The sequence below is a fragment of the Telopea speciosissima genome, chromosome 4 (genome assembly GCF_018873765.1).
Source record: "Telopea speciosissima isolate NSW1024214 ecotype Mountain lineage chromosome 4, Tspe_v1, whole genome shotgun sequence".
NCBI lineage: Eukaryota > Viridiplantae > Streptophyta > Magnoliopsida > Proteales > Proteaceae > Telopea > Telopea speciosissima.
Window position 1 is genome coordinate 3,502,801 of NC_057919.1, and position 17,718 is coordinate 3,520,518.

At 38.0% G+C, this 17,718-nt stretch overlaps 3 protein-coding genes across 4 annotated transcripts; all 3 read right to left on the reverse strand.

Moving 5' to 3' along the window:
- Window positions 1-73: 73 nt before the first annotated feature.
- LOC122660526 (peptidyl-prolyl cis-trans isomerase Pin1) lies at window positions 74-4,808 on the reverse strand. The gene is made up of 2 exons (XM_043855868.1): window positions 4,437-4,808; window positions 74-530 (listed from the first exon to the last, which is right to left on the reverse strand). The coding sequence occupies exons 1-2, from the start codon at window positions 4,669-4,671 to the stop codon at window positions 406-408; spliced, it is 360 nt and encodes a 119-aa protein (XP_043711803.1). The 5' UTR covers window positions 4,672-4,808; the 3' UTR covers window positions 74-405.
- Window positions 4,809-6,723: 1,915 nt separating this feature from the next.
- Window positions 6,724-9,104, reverse strand: LOC122658946. Of its 2 annotated transcripts, XM_043854111.1 has the most exons (3): window positions 8,953-9,104; window positions 8,776-8,841; window positions 6,724-7,017 (listed from the first exon to the last, which is right to left on the reverse strand). In XM_043854111.1, the coding sequence occupies exons 1-3, from the start codon at window positions 8,998-9,000 to the stop codon at window positions 6,970-6,972; spliced, it is 162 nt and encodes a 53-aa protein (XP_043710046.1). In that variant the 5' UTR covers window positions 9,001-9,104; the 3' UTR covers window positions 6,724-6,969. The 2 variants fall into 2 exon arrangements, with proteins under 2 accessions (XP_043710046.1, XP_043710047.1); XM_043854112.1 differs by lacking the exon at window positions 6,724-7,017 and having other exon boundaries at window positions 8,728-8,841.
- A 1,864-nt stretch (window positions 9,105-10,968) lies between these two features.
- LOC122658945 (peptide methionine sulfoxide reductase A5) lies at window positions 10,969-17,116 on the reverse strand. The gene is made up of 4 exons (XM_043854110.1): window positions 16,818-17,116; window positions 11,665-11,777; window positions 11,438-11,582; window positions 10,969-11,207 (listed from the first exon to the last, which is right to left on the reverse strand). Exons 1-4 carry the CDS (start codon window positions 17,112-17,114, stop codon window positions 11,010-11,012), a joined length of 753 nt encoding a protein of 250 aa, XP_043710045.1. The 5' UTR covers window positions 17,115-17,116; the 3' UTR covers window positions 10,969-11,009.
- Between the last annotated feature and the right edge of the window lie 602 nt (window positions 17,117-17,718).

Here is a 17,718-nt window from a genome sequence, read left to right on the forward strand (position 1 = left end):
TTCAATGGTGATTGGATCTTACTGAGACGGGTGTAAAGTCTTCAGGGGAAAGAAAGAAAGAGAGTAAGACATTAGACCCAAAAAGAACATCTTTTTTATTTGGTGAAATCCTGGCCTTTTAACCCCAACCAAATTACTTCTTAATAATCGAAGTGTCTGCATTAGAAACACAGGCAAAAACAGCTATTGCTGACCATGAATCGTTTCCATACAAGTACCTTCAAATACAGTCTCAAAATGTAATTAAGAATTTATGAGAGTGGATCACAAAGAATGCTCTCTGATTAGCCATATAAGCGTGTAATAACATGGCTCAACTTCCCCAAATGGATACGCAGCACAAACCAACTTGGAAAGAAAAGCTGATCTGTAGAAATAGAATGTTGAGAGTGTTTGGATCAACGATCAGCCAGTTCTCATGATTATGTGGACACCACTATCGGTATCCACAATGTCACTAATCTCTCCCACTTTCAGAGCATATGTTGCTTCTTCAAAAGGCTTCTGCATCTGCCCTCTGCCAAAAGGACCTGCAACAATCACCACAGGCAATTTGTATCATCAGCGAATTATGGGATGATGGCAAGTCCCTTTGACTAGTTATTACATAATGTATGTAGATAAGCAGCAGATGGATAAGGGACTGATTAGTAGATAAAAACACCACTTCAAGAAAAAAAATCATCATATACATTCTACAAGAAAAGAAATAAGGAGGACAAAAAAATATATATCCAATGCATGAATTACCCTATCAAAAGGAAAAAAAAAGTCAATGCATCAGAACGGAGAAGCTATTTAGCCAATAAACTGTGAACACACAACCAGGTCTTTGTTTAAGTTTTTTCTCGGTAACTCCAAATTCTACAAAAGAACTGATAGACAGGTATTAGCTGAAGAAACTTGTTCCAAATCCAGGGGATCTAAAAGGCTGAAAGAGTGACAACAAACACAAAAAATAAAACACGGACTCAAAGCTTCTTTTCAATCTGTTGACATGATGAAGTTCAAAAACCAACAAAGAAGGCGGGAGGGGGAGCACCATATTTTGGAGAAAACTACTTGGTATGGTTTCAGTAGATCCTTGGAATATCTTGAAAACTTTAGGGAAAACCTTTCAACTTTCTATCTATGGTATGAAAGCAAACCTGCTAGCTGCAAATTTTCATCTGAGCCAAATATTAGAAACAGAGGAAGAAAGAGATAGCCTCACAGACCAACAAGGCCTACTTGCAAAATAACAAGTGTTCTGCACAAATGGCTGTGATCAAGAAAATAAGCAAATTTGCATGCCATTTTACCTTCTCCAATGCCAAGGAGATGGCATTAGCACCTCAGTTGTCTCCACAAACTCTGCCAGTACTCCCAAGCCATGATTAACAAGTCAGTAGCCACTGAATATGGACAGACACTTGCTATCTATGTATTAAAAACATGGCTGTCAAACTCCTCCAGAAAGAAAACATTATTTTCCAAGCTATCTGAAGAACACATTATTAACAAAGGGCATCTCCATATAGTTTTTTACATGACTGGTCAGAGATAGTCAGATTTTCTCCTCCAAATTTTTAAGGCCTTCTCTAGACAATATGTCGGCAAACTCAACACTGACAATCATTAATTGGAAGGCTCATTTTGAGCTACAGTTTTCATCAGGGTTTGTACAGTATAGGCAGCCTCTGATTCTGTTATCAATAATATCCTTATTATCACAAAAAAAAAAAAAAAAAAATCCAGATCCTAGAAGTTTTTAGGGAGTGCAAGTGTCAGTTCCAATTTTGCCTTATATGTCAGGTTAGATACCACGAGTTTCCACCTGGAGTTCAGAGACTAATGACAGGCAAACAAGCTATTATCACTAGATGATTAGGAGCTCCATGGACCATCCACCTATTCTGATTAGATTTTATGGTCATTAGCTGATAAGAGTATCTGGTAGGCATGTGATAACCATTTTAGTGAACATGATGATTTTAGCGTAGGAGCAGCATGCACATTAGATTAGGTCATACCCTATTATATATATTTCATTCCTACAATGGATTTTCTTGTGCTTCCCTAGGATCCATGACAGGGCTATGATTTCTCTTGAATTCTTGCATATATGTCCTTCTCCCGATAAGTTTCACCTAATTACCATAAAAGAAAGATTTGCTTACTAATAGGGAAAACAAATAACCTCAGTGGATGGATTTCCCTCGATCATTTTAACAAAGAGGGGGGGGGGGGGTTGGGGGAGGAACAATTAAGATATCTTTTTAAGAACCTCTTCATGACCAGGGTATACTCATAAAGCACAGACATAATCCCACCACCTACAGCTTCTATCAACTGATCCTTCTGAAAATCAAAGAATAGTTCACTTGAAGTTATAAATGATGCGTCCATTACAAACAGTGGGTGGGTGAAAATTTATAATACATAGAAATTCTTCGGAAGTTGATACATATCATACAAGTAGTCAAGTACCTAAAGAAATTCTTGTTTTAATGCTTATCCATAAAACCTGGGGTTGTCTATACTAATCATATTCCCATATTCCAATATTCCACCCTTCGTGAATTGCACCAGACTACTATTTTTCAGTGGTTTTTTCACTGGTCTTTGTTTAACATAGATGAACCATCATCTCAATAGACTTTTCATCCTTCCAACTCCTGCCACTGATCCATCTCAATATCCTCATCTCATCTACACTCACCCACTTTGTGTCTAATTTTTATCTTTATCGCCCAACATTCAAACCCATAAGAATTGCTGGTGTTAAGCCTTCTCATAAAATTTAGCATTTAGTTTCAACAGAACTTGCCAATAATATTCTGGCCTTTAAAAAACTTATAGACGTAGTATATTACAGTCACTTTCTCAGGAACACAACTTCAACCGTCGACTTGTATTACTAAAATTTCATGCCTTCTTAGCTTTACCAACTCAACTCAACTCAACAATGGCCTTATCCCACCTAAATGGAGTTGGCTCCATGAAATCCTGTTTCACCATTCTCCTCTATTTAAGTTTGTATTGTTCTTAAGCCAAAGCTTTCTAACTTTACAGATTGTATTAGAATAAATATTATGTTAAGCATCTATTTGGATATCCAAGGATCCAAAATATTGTAAAATAACCTGATCTATTTTGGAAGAAGAAGAGATAATTGGGCATTGTGGGAGTAAGGTATATCCTCTACATAACCAATAGATATTCAGACCTCCAACAACACCATAGAGTTTGAAATGAACCTGAAGTTCCCGGTGGTAGAGTGGGAATTGAATCAAACAGATTATGTCAAACATCAGCTGGATCTGTTAAGAAGCATCTATAACAGACATGATATGACCTCCCAACATGCAAACAAAAAGTTGTCTGTCAGCCTTAAATTGGTATTAGGTGTCTAAGGCCTCTTAACTAGAGAATATATTTATGTGCTACATGGTATCACTCAAATCATAAGGAATAGGAATTAATATAGCTAACACTATTAGTACTATCTAACTAATAACATAGGCTTAAATGCCGACATATACAAAAAGTAGTGCAGGATACCTATTTATATTTTAACCATTGAGCGATCAATATAGAACCAATTGGAGATTATTGCTTCATTAATTACGTAACTGGGGTGTGACAGGTATATTATCAGTAGCAAAAATTTTAATCTAAGCTCCAACTTTCTTTTCATCTTCAACTAACAACGTTATATATTTGCCAAATTCAAATAGTTATCAAGTTAAAATTGCCAGGACAAAAATATCTTTTTTCCTACATTTTGAATTCACAAAAAAAGTGCCACAGTGACTCCAAGATCCACTGAACTACAGATGATATATATCAGGCTACAAAATTCTCACATCAAGAAGTCAAAAGAATCATTTCTTGGTATTGTACTCTTAAGTGGAAGTTCTTATGAAGAATCTCTGAATTAGTTTGGTCAATAAAAGCTTAATTGTATATGCAGCTCAGTATTACGGGGCATCAATGTATCATTAGAGCAAAATTGATCTACAGATATGACCAGAGAGAGAGAGAGAGAAAGATCCTAGTTTGCAATTGCAATTCCCATTTGAAGAAGACAAAAGGAAAAATTTTAAAGCAAACTACAAACGGCGAAACCCACGTAAGCCTTATTATACCCATCATCAGTGCGAAAGATTCAGCTAAGACAATTCAAACACAACAATGAAGGTAGAGAGAAAACAAGACAAATTCCTAAAAACTAAGCAGTTACATTCAACTTATGGAAACCACAAGAATCCGGGACGAAGCAGAAGGAGAGAAGTGTGTAGATCGAATTCTCCAAGTGAGATTTAACCACTGTGAAGAAACCCTAACTCTATGGTTTCCCAAGTAGAAGAGAAAGGTGGCAAGAATCCAGAATCGATAAAAAGTAAAATGAGGAAAAGTCAGTATAATAAGAAAGCGGGGAGTGAGAGAGTAACCTAAATCGCCACCGCGCTTGGCAGAGCTGCAATCGGAGTAGCGAGAGGCGAGGTCGTCGAACTTGGCCTTGGTGGTGACGATGTCGTCACGGAGGGTCTTGAGCTGAGAGACAGCGGTGTCCCTGGTGGTGTTCATGATGATGCGACCTTCTGGATCCTTCCAAGAAGCTTTCCTTCTGGAACCCTGGTGCTTGATGAGGATGTGGGACGCCCTCACTTGATTGGAGTTCGACATTTGGATTCTCCTACTTTGTTGCTGCTGCTGCTGCTGTTGCTTCTCTGGTCGATCCGATGAAGCCGAAGCTTTCTTCCTCTTACGATCGTTCCCTATCTTTCTTTCCTTAAAAGTTTCCACTTTCCACAAATACAAAAGCAAAACGCAATCGCTTCTTCCTCTTAATAAAAGGGTGGGTATCACTGTAGCCTTATGACCTGTCCTTCCTTCCCACCCGACGATGGATAAGTTACATAAGTATTTTGCAGAGGAATCTGAACATAAAAATCTATTATTCTTTCGCTTTTTCTCTTGTATCCCTTTCTTACTTTATTTATTGTCTACACACTCCATTTTTAAATCCCGATAAGGTGTGAGAATTGAGAAAGACAAGGCGATTACAGGCGATGTTTAGGAGCTAAAAACTACAGAAGTTGCAGTGTAAGAACCATATTTTAATTGCAATTGATTGAGAGAGAGAAGGACTTTCTTCCCTTCACTTGTAAAAACGAAAATAAGAAAAAAAAAGAAAAGCAAAAAAGTCAAAGAGTGTTCATCGGAAAGGCAGGGCAGGTAGGCAACCGTCATCATCCAATTCCATTCGTCTAACGCAAATTAAATTCCATGATTAGTAACAACTCCAAGCATTCGTAAATCATACACCAAGAGTGGCACCATCATTTCAAATTCTCAATTCCTAAACTACAGCCACTACAGGAGTGAGTCGCTCGCAGACGTATCACGCCTATCAGGCCAGGGCGTAGCACTGTAGCACGCAGGCTATTTGGTGTCTTTAATTGCATCATATCTTCAGATCAGATATAATTAAATGGGATAAATAACGACAACGCCACCCCTTCTTTAACACAAACGTTTGAAGCCCCACACAATATTTATTAAATGTTGAGATTTAGATTATTATTCACTGTGCCGGGGCGGTGGGGTTACAATGACCACCCTGCCCTCCTGAGTGATAGGCCCGTGTGTCTGAACGCAGCCTACACTACAACACAAAGAATATGAACCCTTATTTATTTATTTATTTATTTTAATTTCATTTTTATATGGGACTTTTTAGTTGAGGTAAATAGCTAAAACTTGAGAACTCGACTTGACCTCTAAATCGAATCCAGCTCCAGCCTATTCGTATCGAAACCGGCCAAAATCATCTGTTAGTAGCAGAAACACCGTAACGGGCTTGAATACAACCAGGCATTTCTGTTCTTTAAAACCTTGGTTCACTAGAATCTTTTTTGAAAAATAAAAATAAAAGGCTTAATACCTGAAATTTTATCAACCTTTCATACAAGATTTCTTTCGTGCCCTGCAATCATGAGAAACGCACCTGATTTTCCTTCAAATATTTTTTTTTTGGACCTTTACCCTTTTTATCCACAACATTTCACACTTTCACCAAAATACGATATCAACACAATATCAAGATCAGTGGCTATTAATACCAATATTGATTAACTCAAACCACGTCTACAATGGCCTCGACACAGCAGTCCAAACCTGAGAAAGTCAATAATTCACAGCTTATACAAGATTCAGTCAATAATTCACAGCTTATACAAGATTCTGAATCATCACTAGAGAAAGGTTCAGCCCTGAATTGATTCCTCAGCGTTGGACTATCAAGCATCAACAAAAAGAAGGCTTAGTTAATTAGGGTAAACACTTTCGATAGACTGAGCTCCTCTACAGTGCATGGTTGCACCGCACATCTTGTGGCGCAGCAAGGGAGCTCGCCACGTGGATGAGCTCCCATTTGAACAGCGTAGATCGAGCTGAGAATCCAGATTTCAAAATCAAGAAATCCTCCTGCACATCGCATGTGTACCACGCTCAGCTTTCCCAGCTCAATCCATGCTGTTCAAATGGGAGCTCGTCCTCATGGTGATCTCCCCTGCCACGCTACAAGAAGTGCGATGGACCCCTGCACTCCTGCGCCATAGAGGAGCCCGATCCCTTTCGATACTATAACCAAAAAACCACATCTTGCAAATCATATAAACTTCCTGCAACCACATTAACAATACTACACCCATTCAACATGGAGACAAACAAACGATGAATGATTATTTTTGAATTAAGGGTTTATGAAAACAACCCTCTTTAACAGTTTCTCAGTTATCAAGCACTAGAAGATGTAAGCTGAATCATAATCCTTCGGTAGGAAAAACCAACATAAAACAAAATTGCAGAATTGTCAATGGAGCATCATGGTCTGCCAAAACTTTACAGGAAGACAAACAACTCCTAAAGGTCTATCATTATGCATATTATTGAAAATCAACAATAGAATCCATCCTTGCTTCAATGATGTCCCTTAGCCTCAGCCTTCTGTTGTGACTTTGCCTTAGCCTGACAAAGAGAAAACATAATGCTAAATAATTGGCAATTATCTATGATACAAGTACAACACAGACTGATAAAATAAATCCAATTGTACAGAAAAAAAAAAAAACCAAACTGGATACATAAGAAAGCAAGAAGGGTTAAATGAGCATAAAAAAAGAAATGAATGGAGGAGGTTTTCTTATATCAGACATCCCACTAGAATTTGATCACTTTACTTCAAGGTATCTACTACATCCACATCTTAATCTGTTTTGGAGGTCAAATAACCTTTTGGTTAACAGGGTAAATATGCTTAGCACATTATGCAGCATATGTGCTTAACACAATATACCCAACAAGCAGTCACAGCCTGATAGATGATATTCATGCCCCGTTTGCTTTCTAGTAAAATCCCTTGCAATCGCAAATTTTTGAAGCTGCCAGTTTCACCCTGGTAAAATTATACCCATGTAAAATTTTACATCAGATCCATCATTTTCAAGAATTTTGCCCTTGAATGGGACATAAATTCTTCCTTGTAATTGCAGCTTGTAAAGTTTTCCGCAAGGAGACAAATAGGGCCTTAGAACGTCCATCATGCGAATGTCCCAGCTAATCAACTAAATCATAAGGGGACTGAGATATAAGGAGCTTTGCATTGACATATTGAAGGTTAGACAGGAATGATCACTCTTTGGTACATTTAAATTTCTTAACTTCAGTAATCTTCCCTTTTTTTTTTATGAATTAAGATTAAATATAACCATAACTTATATTCATCAGGATAGAAATTTGATATAATTTGATTTAAAAAAGGAATGTATCTTCTTCAGACAACTAAAGTTTCACATTGGGTCAGTGGATTTGTCTTCCATATGATTCTTAACAAAGTTTCACGAAAATTTTGGCACAATATCAAGTATAAATCTTAAAAAATAAAAAAAGTAATGTATGACTTGGCGTCTCATGCACAAAATTTAAAGGGAGCTCCTCCACTAAATGATTAATTTCCTACGAATTCCAAAAGCATTTGTACAAGGAGAAAATCATGTATGAAGATGGGTCAACAGGCTAAATTTTCTTACTTTCTCTTTAGTTGTTACTTGTATAATTCTTTATGAATGCTAATCCACCTTTATGTAAAATTTATCTTCAAGCGTGGTACATATGGATTTTGATCATTCACTTCCGGATTCCAAGAAGAAGTCCACTGTGAACATTCTATGCTATACATCAACAGTAAATAGCAATTTGTAACTGTTTTATGAGCAAAAACTTCTTAAATGATGACAGCTGTTTCTTGGAAAACAGATTGTGTATTACAAACAATTTGGTAAACCTTGTTTCAGACGAATTTATTAAAAGAATCCACAAAACTGTCATGATTCCCTATTTTCGATTTGTAGGTCACAGGCAAGTTGAGGCCCAGAAGGATGAATGAAATCTTATCAAACCACAGGTAATTCAAAGAAAGAGACCTCACGGATCGTAAAAGATAAGATCCATTTACGATCCAGAGCCATAGGTATACAGTGACAATTCATAAAGATGATTTTATTTCTCATCAAATCAAATCCACCATGAACCCTATATATAACATCCAAGCCAATATATTTCCCTTCACAACAATCCGATGCAATGGAATTCCAGAGACCGATCCGGGAAATGAGTTATAATATGACATCCATATTGACAATGAAAGGACCGAGAATATGAGAAAGATGGAGCAAACAGATCCGGAATTAGAATTCAAAGAGAGTAAGCAGGGGAAATTGGAAGTACCTTAAGATACTTGAGCTTGACGCTTCCATAGACGAGACCGAAAGTGAAGGCCGATGCACGAGCCACCTGCAACGATGACAATCAGAGGGAGAAAGAAAGCTTAAGAAACTTGACAGTATCAGCCATAGCGAAACGGACTTCCACCGAAGGGAGGTGGGGAGAAAAGTGAGGGATTACCAAAGCGAGAGTGCTGGTACCGGAGTAAGGGCCAGGAGGCGGCGCCATGGAAGCTTTGGGATAGCTCAAAATCTAAGGAAGTACAGGGGGTTGAGAGAGAGATGGAGAAAAACCTCGAGAGCTCAGCAAATCGGCCCTAGAATTGGGAAAGTGCGATTTAACCTCAGAGCCTGAGAGGTACTGTCCGTCCGTCTATGCCCTTTACCAATTTGACTCTATATTTGTGAAACACCAATAGTACCCCCGCTATTTGCCTTCAGTCATAGAGTCATGAGTCATGACTTGCCGAAATGGCGAAAACCAGAACCATTCTTCCTTTATGTTTTGGCCACCTAGGACCCTACAAACCCTTCCTAGATCGGTGGATTCAGATCGTCAAGAATCAAGATCAAGCCCGGACGATTCGACCTTTTCGATTCCGATTTTGTAAACCCTCTGATCAAGTAAACGATCCTTCATGCTCCCTAAACCTCGGATCAGGGTTTGAACCGGAAGACCGGAAGAGTTTCCGCATTTCATGCGGTAGGCGGTCATTTCGCCCCTCCCCCTCACCCTTTCTGTGTTTGGGCGCAGAGGCGCACCCACTGGAAACAAACAAAACAAGTAACTGCTCTAGAATTCATCCATATTCTCTCTAGGGATGTAAACGGATCGGATTCGGATCAGATACGGATCGGATGTGATCGGAGCCGGATATTCCCTGGCCGAATACGGATACCTCTAAACGGATTCGGATGCGGATCGGATTCTGATTTTCGACCATCCGTTTATATATCTGCCTTGTGTAACCCGGACCTTCCTCCCCCTAGCGGATACAATTCTCTCTCAATCCATATCTCTTAGATCATGATTCTTTTTTCATCATATTCTAGAACTTGTTTAATCTTCAAAAACCCTAAAAATAATTATTTATTTAATTTTTTATTATTAAGTATTCGGATTTTTTTTCGGACGGATTTTAATCGGAGTATTCGGATTATTTTCCGGATATCTCTAAACGAATACGGATGCCCCTAAACGAATACGGATGCGAATTCGGATTCGGATTTCGGTTATCCATTTACATCCCTAATTCTCTCCATTTTCCTATAAATACTTTTGCAAATGCCCAGTAAAGCAAAGAACTATGGCTCCCCTTCTCTCTGTTTTTTTCAAATTACCTAGATTATCTCTCAATAGTTCATTTATCTAGTTATAATAAATTGATATGGAGATATTAATTTTGGAAATTGAGAACGTCGTGACATGCATTACATCGATGCCACCGCCTTGTTGGGATTGAAGGTAACGATATAGATATATTTTTTTTGGTAGAAGATAGGCTTATTTATTCACATGCGTCAAAACAAGGAATCTGAGTGACATAAATCAGAAATCAAAGGAGTGGAAGATGGCCAATTTGTCCTGCACGCGAGGGACAAGGTATATCGAAGTAAACATAGGCTTGAGACAGCTAATATCATCACAACGCATAACTAAGGAAGAGATTTTCGTGTCACTAAATCACCAAAATTATTCTTGGATCATCACAATACACTGCTATTTCTCATTACAGTATTTTATTATGTCTTAGAACTGAATCTGGGATTGAGAGACTGATGTAAGCAAGTAGCATTAAAAGATAATCTAGGCATTTTAAAACCCCGAGAGGATGTGAAATTATGTTTTAAGAGGTAAATATGGATTAAGCTTTCCTTCATTCATCGGTGATTTGTGAACTAACCCCACCCCAACCCCCATCCCCCACCAAAAAAACACTGTTACAGCAATTACCTAATGCTCTGTTGATTTCCCTACTCTCGATTTCCCAATTCACATGCCTTGCCAGGTAGAATTTGTTTAGGTGTATATAATTCTTCATAAAGTTTCCCACTTCAAAACAAAAGCAGGGTTGTACACTCAACAAGAGCGACTAGAGGCTGCTCAAACCAAAGAGCCAGCACAACCTTGTACAATGGCACAAACAATAACAATTGATCTTCTTCCTTTGTCCTACTTCAGACGAACCAGCACTTTCACTCACCAGTTGAATGTGTACAGATCCAACGAATTCAAAACTAGACTTCTCTCAAGACGGGCCAACCTTTCCTTAGGATTTCATTGATCTTGGCATCAATCTGCCTTTGGCTCTTCAATGGGCAAAGCTCCGCTGCATAGCCATTAAGTTTTGCTGCTAGACTTGATTTCGCAAGTTCCTCCTCTGGCATATTCCCAATAAGCTGGAGGAGGAAGGGATTTCTCTTGAGCTCAAATTTCTGTCAAGTTTAAAATAATTGATGAGCTACAATTTAAGAATTCACCGAGGAACAACAACAATATTGTGCCATGAGCAGCAAAGAAACTTTACAATCCTAAAAAATGATTCCACTTAAAAGTCCCAAGACTTTTCAGTAAATTTCAGTCGTTCATAAAGTTGCGTTGCATTGGTAGGTCTATTGAGAAACTGCAAACTTCATTGCAGAAGAAAAATTTATCGGCACTGTACCTGATGTTCTGGCTCAGCAGGATAAAAAGTTCCCAATTGCTGAATGTCTGTAGTCACAATACTGCTCCTTGATTTGGTTTGTTCCCTTTCTTTGCTCAGAGCAGCCAATCTTACTTCTTCAGTTCCATTAGTGAAGATTATTGACCTGCATATACCCCATACTTCACTGGGTAACTCATGAATGATGCATAGTAAGACGTTACTGCTATAGGTCATGAACAGACTACCTGTACTGAGAACCCACATCAGGACCTTGGCCAAATAATTGCCTAGAATCATGATTAGACCAAAAGACCTCCAAAAGTTGCCTGAAATGAATCAACTTGGGATCATATTCAATCTGCGAAGCATTCACAAAAGCATACAATATGTATGTTATACGAAAAAGATGGAGGAGAAGAAGACCAATATTTCTGCGCAATCAAAATGAATGCCTGCAGCTGCAATACCCAACCCCCCTCCCCTCCCCCCCCAAACAAAAGGGAGGGGGGGGGGGTAGCCGCACATGCATATGGATATGATTTCTCAGGGAATTAACTACTTTTGCAATGTAAACCAGTATATTAGGAAGAGTACCAAACAGCTAATAGGCAGATTTAGGTCATCAGCCAATGGCTGGCAGATTTTGTTTAAAAGACAACAAAACCAATCAACGGAGCCAACCAGGTACTTACAAAAATATATATCAAATGAACCAACCAACCTTTAATCAGACTCCATGAACATGCAACACCAAGATATTTTTGCCATTATCATAAAAAACCACAAATAACCACAAGTTTACTCATAATAAACATAATGCATTCCATTTAGTCATATGCACATTTAAACATTTCACAACGAAGATGAGAAAACCTCAAACCCAAGTCCAAAACTTATGGTGGGTGGGGGACCATTTCTCTCCAAATCATCAGATGAATAAATCATCCATCATCAAAGAAAAGCAAACACCCTAAACTAGTAACACTAAGTCAATAATAGCAACTGTACCTAAGCATTGCAACCTTCCAGCACAAAATATCATAAACCACACAGCAGCATCATGAACATCTATGACTTCCACGATCTGGCTAAAACAAGAATGCATGGGTCTATCAAGTCCTACACATCCTCCCCACTGGGCAATACGTTACAATATATTTCCAATGGAACATTTTAGGTCACTACCCTGTCACCATAGCATCCAAAGCACAGTCCTTTTATGTATAACCAGTTACATTAATTTTGTTCCAACATTCAATTCTATTGGGCATCAACAAAACGGTTGAATAGAGCATCCCCTAGAAGTGACACATGGTACATTGCAACAAAATGAGTAAATCCAGCACGACAAAATTCCTCCCTAATCAAACAAAAAGACACACTGTCCCTAGTCAGATGAAATGTCATGGACCTTTTTGATGCAGGAGTATCTTTAATGTAATATTGTTAATACTTTTTTATGAAATTAGTATTTTAAACAACTCTTTTTAGTTCATGTTGTTTTGCAATTTATACTAGATCCAATTACTTGTTATACTAAATCGGAAAACAATTCTAGTACAATTTTACTATTTCTAGTCAAGTTAGGCTGCTTATTAGTTTAACTGGGAATGAATTGTGGTTGGGCTAGTCTTTTGTTATGGAAATCTAATTGGAATAGGAAAGGTTTTTAAATAATGGAACTTTGTTTTTTAAGGTCCGACATAAGCTAGGGTTACACTTTTACTTCAAAGTTTTATGAAGAGTAAGAATATTTGAGAGTCCATAAATACATGTTCTAGCAGTTGTTTTGATTTAGAGATTTTGGTTTTAGAACAAATAAATTGCTAGGTTACTGAGGGATGTAAGGATGTCTTTCCTTGGTGATTTAGTTGTTGCTATTGCAATTTCTTTCTGTTAGATTTCTTTCAGAGCACTGTTCTCACGATTCTTATTTTGTATTAAAGTTCTTGGTGAGTTGTTTCAATCCTTGATGGCTTGAAGCATTCTTGATATTGTTGAGAAGATTCTTATTTTGTATTGAAGTTCTTGGTGAGTTGTTTCAATCCTAGATGGCTTGAAGCATTCTTGATATTGTTGGACTCTCTTCATAAATTTCCTTTAATTTTAACCATTATGTCATATTCACATTAACCAACAAATTACATTGTATCTGAATTTGTTTTTCCAAACCTAACCAAAAGAGATCTGATTTTACGCCAAATTGATATAATTTAACAAATTCTACTCAAATTCAAATTCTATTTGAGGTCGTATTGACCTTTCCTGCTAATATTCATTTAGTTGTAGCCACCTAATTTCTTTCTTTGTTTTCCATGATTTCATCAACCACACCTATTTACATCATATCTGTATATTTTTTTTCAGTCATAACCTCCAGAGGGTTTTCATTGTATGCAATATTAGCAAACCAGCCCTTAATTTGACAAGGTAGGATTTGATTCTTTGGGCCCATTACCAACAAGGGTAGGATCTTAGGACTATCCTTCATCACATTATTGACAATGGCCAATTTCTATGTGCCTTAATCAACAAGTTATACCAAGGCATCATCACTCGCCAACATAAATGAAGTTACCTTATATCATACTCAAAAACAAAAAAAGATATACATCCATATACCACATACAGAAGCAACCAGCAAGACACCTAATTCAACACACGGAACATTAGAGTGTGGCAGAAGTTAAATTATTTCAATGTTTTTAACAGCCCTATGTTTTTTTAGTTTGAAACTTTGAAAGAGAGACAGGATCCATGGTAAGTATCAGAGTCAATTCCAAACAACAGACATATCTTGCACAGACCCTCTCCTAGTCAATCAAAGATTAGTTTTCATCCTCTTCCATAAAATCAAATTACAAGTAATTGTTCATTGTTGTGAAAAGAAATAAAGGATAAAAATTTTCCGAAACTATACAAAACAATATACATGGCAATTTTCAATACATAATGACTAGCCTGCAGAATGCAAAGGCAACCAATAGTTCAATGATGCCTCAATTTGAGACCCCAAAAGTAAATAATCTCAGATGTCAAATTTCAAAGAATTTCAACAACATAAAGGAGCACAATCTGAACACATGGGCTACAAGGCTAACCAGCATTTTCTATAGGAAACCAATGAACAATTAACATCTTTCCTAAAACTTCACCACTGATATAGAAGAGATTAAAGATCATTCCACCAAGAGAATGGAGTTTTCAGTGAACAATGCTAAGACATTAGCAGAATAAATGAAAAATTATGTATTGATACGAAATTCAATCACTTCTCCTCAATAACTAAACGATTTAACAATTTCTTAAGCTCAATATCCACCCAATTGGGATGGGGGAGAAGGAATAGATAACAGATAAACAGAAATTCCACATTCCAATAAAGAAAAAATAAGAATTCTCATGCATGGCATCTATGATCCATCAAAGACAAATTCACAACAATGCAACATACCAACCTTCTCAAAACCAGCCAACATAGACACAAATTTACATCAGAAATAGGCATTGACCAGGCTAGAACACATAAATGAATTTTAAAGCTTCACATAGACAACGGCATATGAACACGCCATGGACAAGTTACACCAACCAGAGAGCCAAATTTTAGCTTGCAAAACAACAAAACATAAAATGTTGCAAACATGGGCTTTTACTTTGCATTTTTACACTGCCCGGGACTACAAGCGAAAGTGTGGGACAAGCAGTGACAAGACAGTCACAAATTTAACAGGCACAAGTAACTGATAAATAAACATAATCCAATAAGCATGTAACCTAGAGAGTACAAACAATAGTCTGATGGCAAAAGCTCCTCTTCTAAGTTGTCCAAGGAACGAGGAGTGTGCAAGATATGATAGAATACCCAATAGAAAATTTTCACAGAAATCCTTCTAGTGAAGCCATTTGATGATCCAAGTCCAAATTTGTCTCATAATGAAGAAAAACCTCTAAGAAAAGAACAATGATCAAAATTTCGATTCAGAATAAGATCCTCTCAACACAAAACAGGGTTAAAGCTGCTCTCTTGCTACTATAATAAAGTCATCAATATCGATACAATAATTTGGGTTCAGAAACTGTCACCATCTTACCATTAACCTCGCTAAGGATTCCATTTTGCCTAAAGGAAAATTATTTTTTTCTTAAAAACAGGTAGTGTAGCAAAACTAACTGGACTCATGAAGTAAAAAATTGTTGACAAATGACATTCGCCGACATTAACAACATGCATTTAAACTATATAGAGCATAATTCTTCAAGTATTCTGATCATAGCTAGAAAATGCAATCATATAAATTCCAACTTAGCGTTGAGTTACTTCAGTTCCTCGATGCAACATCCACCCCCATCAAGCTGTCAGCCCAATGCAGCCACCCTGGGATCTCATAATTCCATCATAATAGAAATTGCCAAAATTCAAACATAATAGACAATTTGTTACGATTGGAAGAACTCACCCTCATAAATCGGTCTACAAGGGGAGGGAACCCAATATCATATATGCCCACATCCAATCCCTTATGGGACCGATGTGGGACTATTGCACATAACATTACCCCGCCCTTTAACGGCCGACGTCCTCGTCGGCCCACTCCGGATCAGGAAGCCCTTTTCAGGCGGCTCCACTCTGCTCCAGTACCCTTTCCCGGCGGCAGGTGGCCCTTTCCTAGGGGCTTGCACTCTGGCACCAGGTCGCCCCTCCCAGGTAGCCAACCACAAAGGACGGGTCAATGAAAGAACCAATGTTACGATTGGAAGAACTCACCCTCATAAACCGGTCTACAAGGGGAGGGAACCCAATATCATATATGCCCACATCCAATCCCTTATGGGACCAATGTGGGACTATTGCACATAACACAATTGTCTGTGTTATTTTAATCCATTATAAACGTTGGTGTCACATCCTCATAGACCATTTTCCACTGACAGTATTCACTTTAAAAAAGAATACAACTGCAGAAGGAATTGTAACAAAATGCAAGTTTGAAGAAATGCAAATATAATTCCGTTTCATGAAATGTGATAACAGCAAGTATCACAAGTATATATAGTCATTGCAAGGTAATTTTAAACCAAACAAAAAAATAGTGACGCAACCAATTTGTTCAATTTGATCATCCTTCAACACTTTCACTGATCCGCAAAGAACAGAGATAGAACAAAATATCTTATGATCCCCTCAAACCATTGATCCAAGATTTTGAATAATAAGAGAACAATAATTAGGCAAAGAAAAACTTGGAAAAACAAAAACAGAAAGATTTGCAGCAAAAGGAATAGTATTATACAATTCGCCAGACCAGAGCTTGACAAATGGAGACAAAATTCAACAATCCTACCGCGACATCTAGGGATTAAAGCGAAAGGAATCGAGAGGAACGGAAAATGAAACCTGAACGGATTCGGCGTGGTTTCCTAAGCTTCTAAATTCAGGATTGGATTTAGTTCCTCCAGCGTAACCGGCGGTGGTCCGCACAACGCCATTCAAGCATCCGAACACAGCTTCAGACCTCCAAAAGCTCCCTAGGGCGAAACCCGCCGTCTTCAAAGGCTGATTCGAGGGAGCATTCACGCCCACAGGAATACGTTCAGGCAACCTAATGCTCAGAGCTCCGTCTGCCGCAAAGATGCTCAGAAGAACAAACCCTAGGAGATGAGCGGACGCGAGATCTCTCGTCGTGATCCTCATTGGACAACCTCTCCGGCTCTCCCAGCAAGGTAAGAAGTAAAAACTTCACCTTATATCATGGGCAATTCGGGGATTGGGGAACGAAAATTCTACTCGTCTCCCTCAGGTACACAAGGTTTAACTGATTTTTACCAATAATCTATTCCTTCCTGCATTCCTTCATTTCTTGCATTCATGGAGTGATACCGACTCCGATACTGATACATATTGATCAATTGTATCGGTATTGATTGAATATCAAAACAGGAAAATACCACATACGTATCAAATGAGCTGATCCGTATCAGTCAGGTATCGACTTAGGAGTTACTGAATCACGGCCGCAAGTGGTATTTTTTTGGGGTTTAATGCTCACGTGGTAATTATTGATGCGGTCGTGGTCTTTGTACCACATTGAGAGTTTATTTTGACCAGTTTCATAGAATACCAGGAGTCACTGAAATCCTCTTTACCCTGAGTCACTCCACGCGTGATACTACATCTGATTACCACCAGATTAGAATAATTTTGAAAGGCGTATATAACTATTGCTTTCTTCCCTATTCGTCCGTTCAGTGGGGGCTGTATTACCTTCTTTTTTTTTTTTTTGACAAAAGGGCGGTGT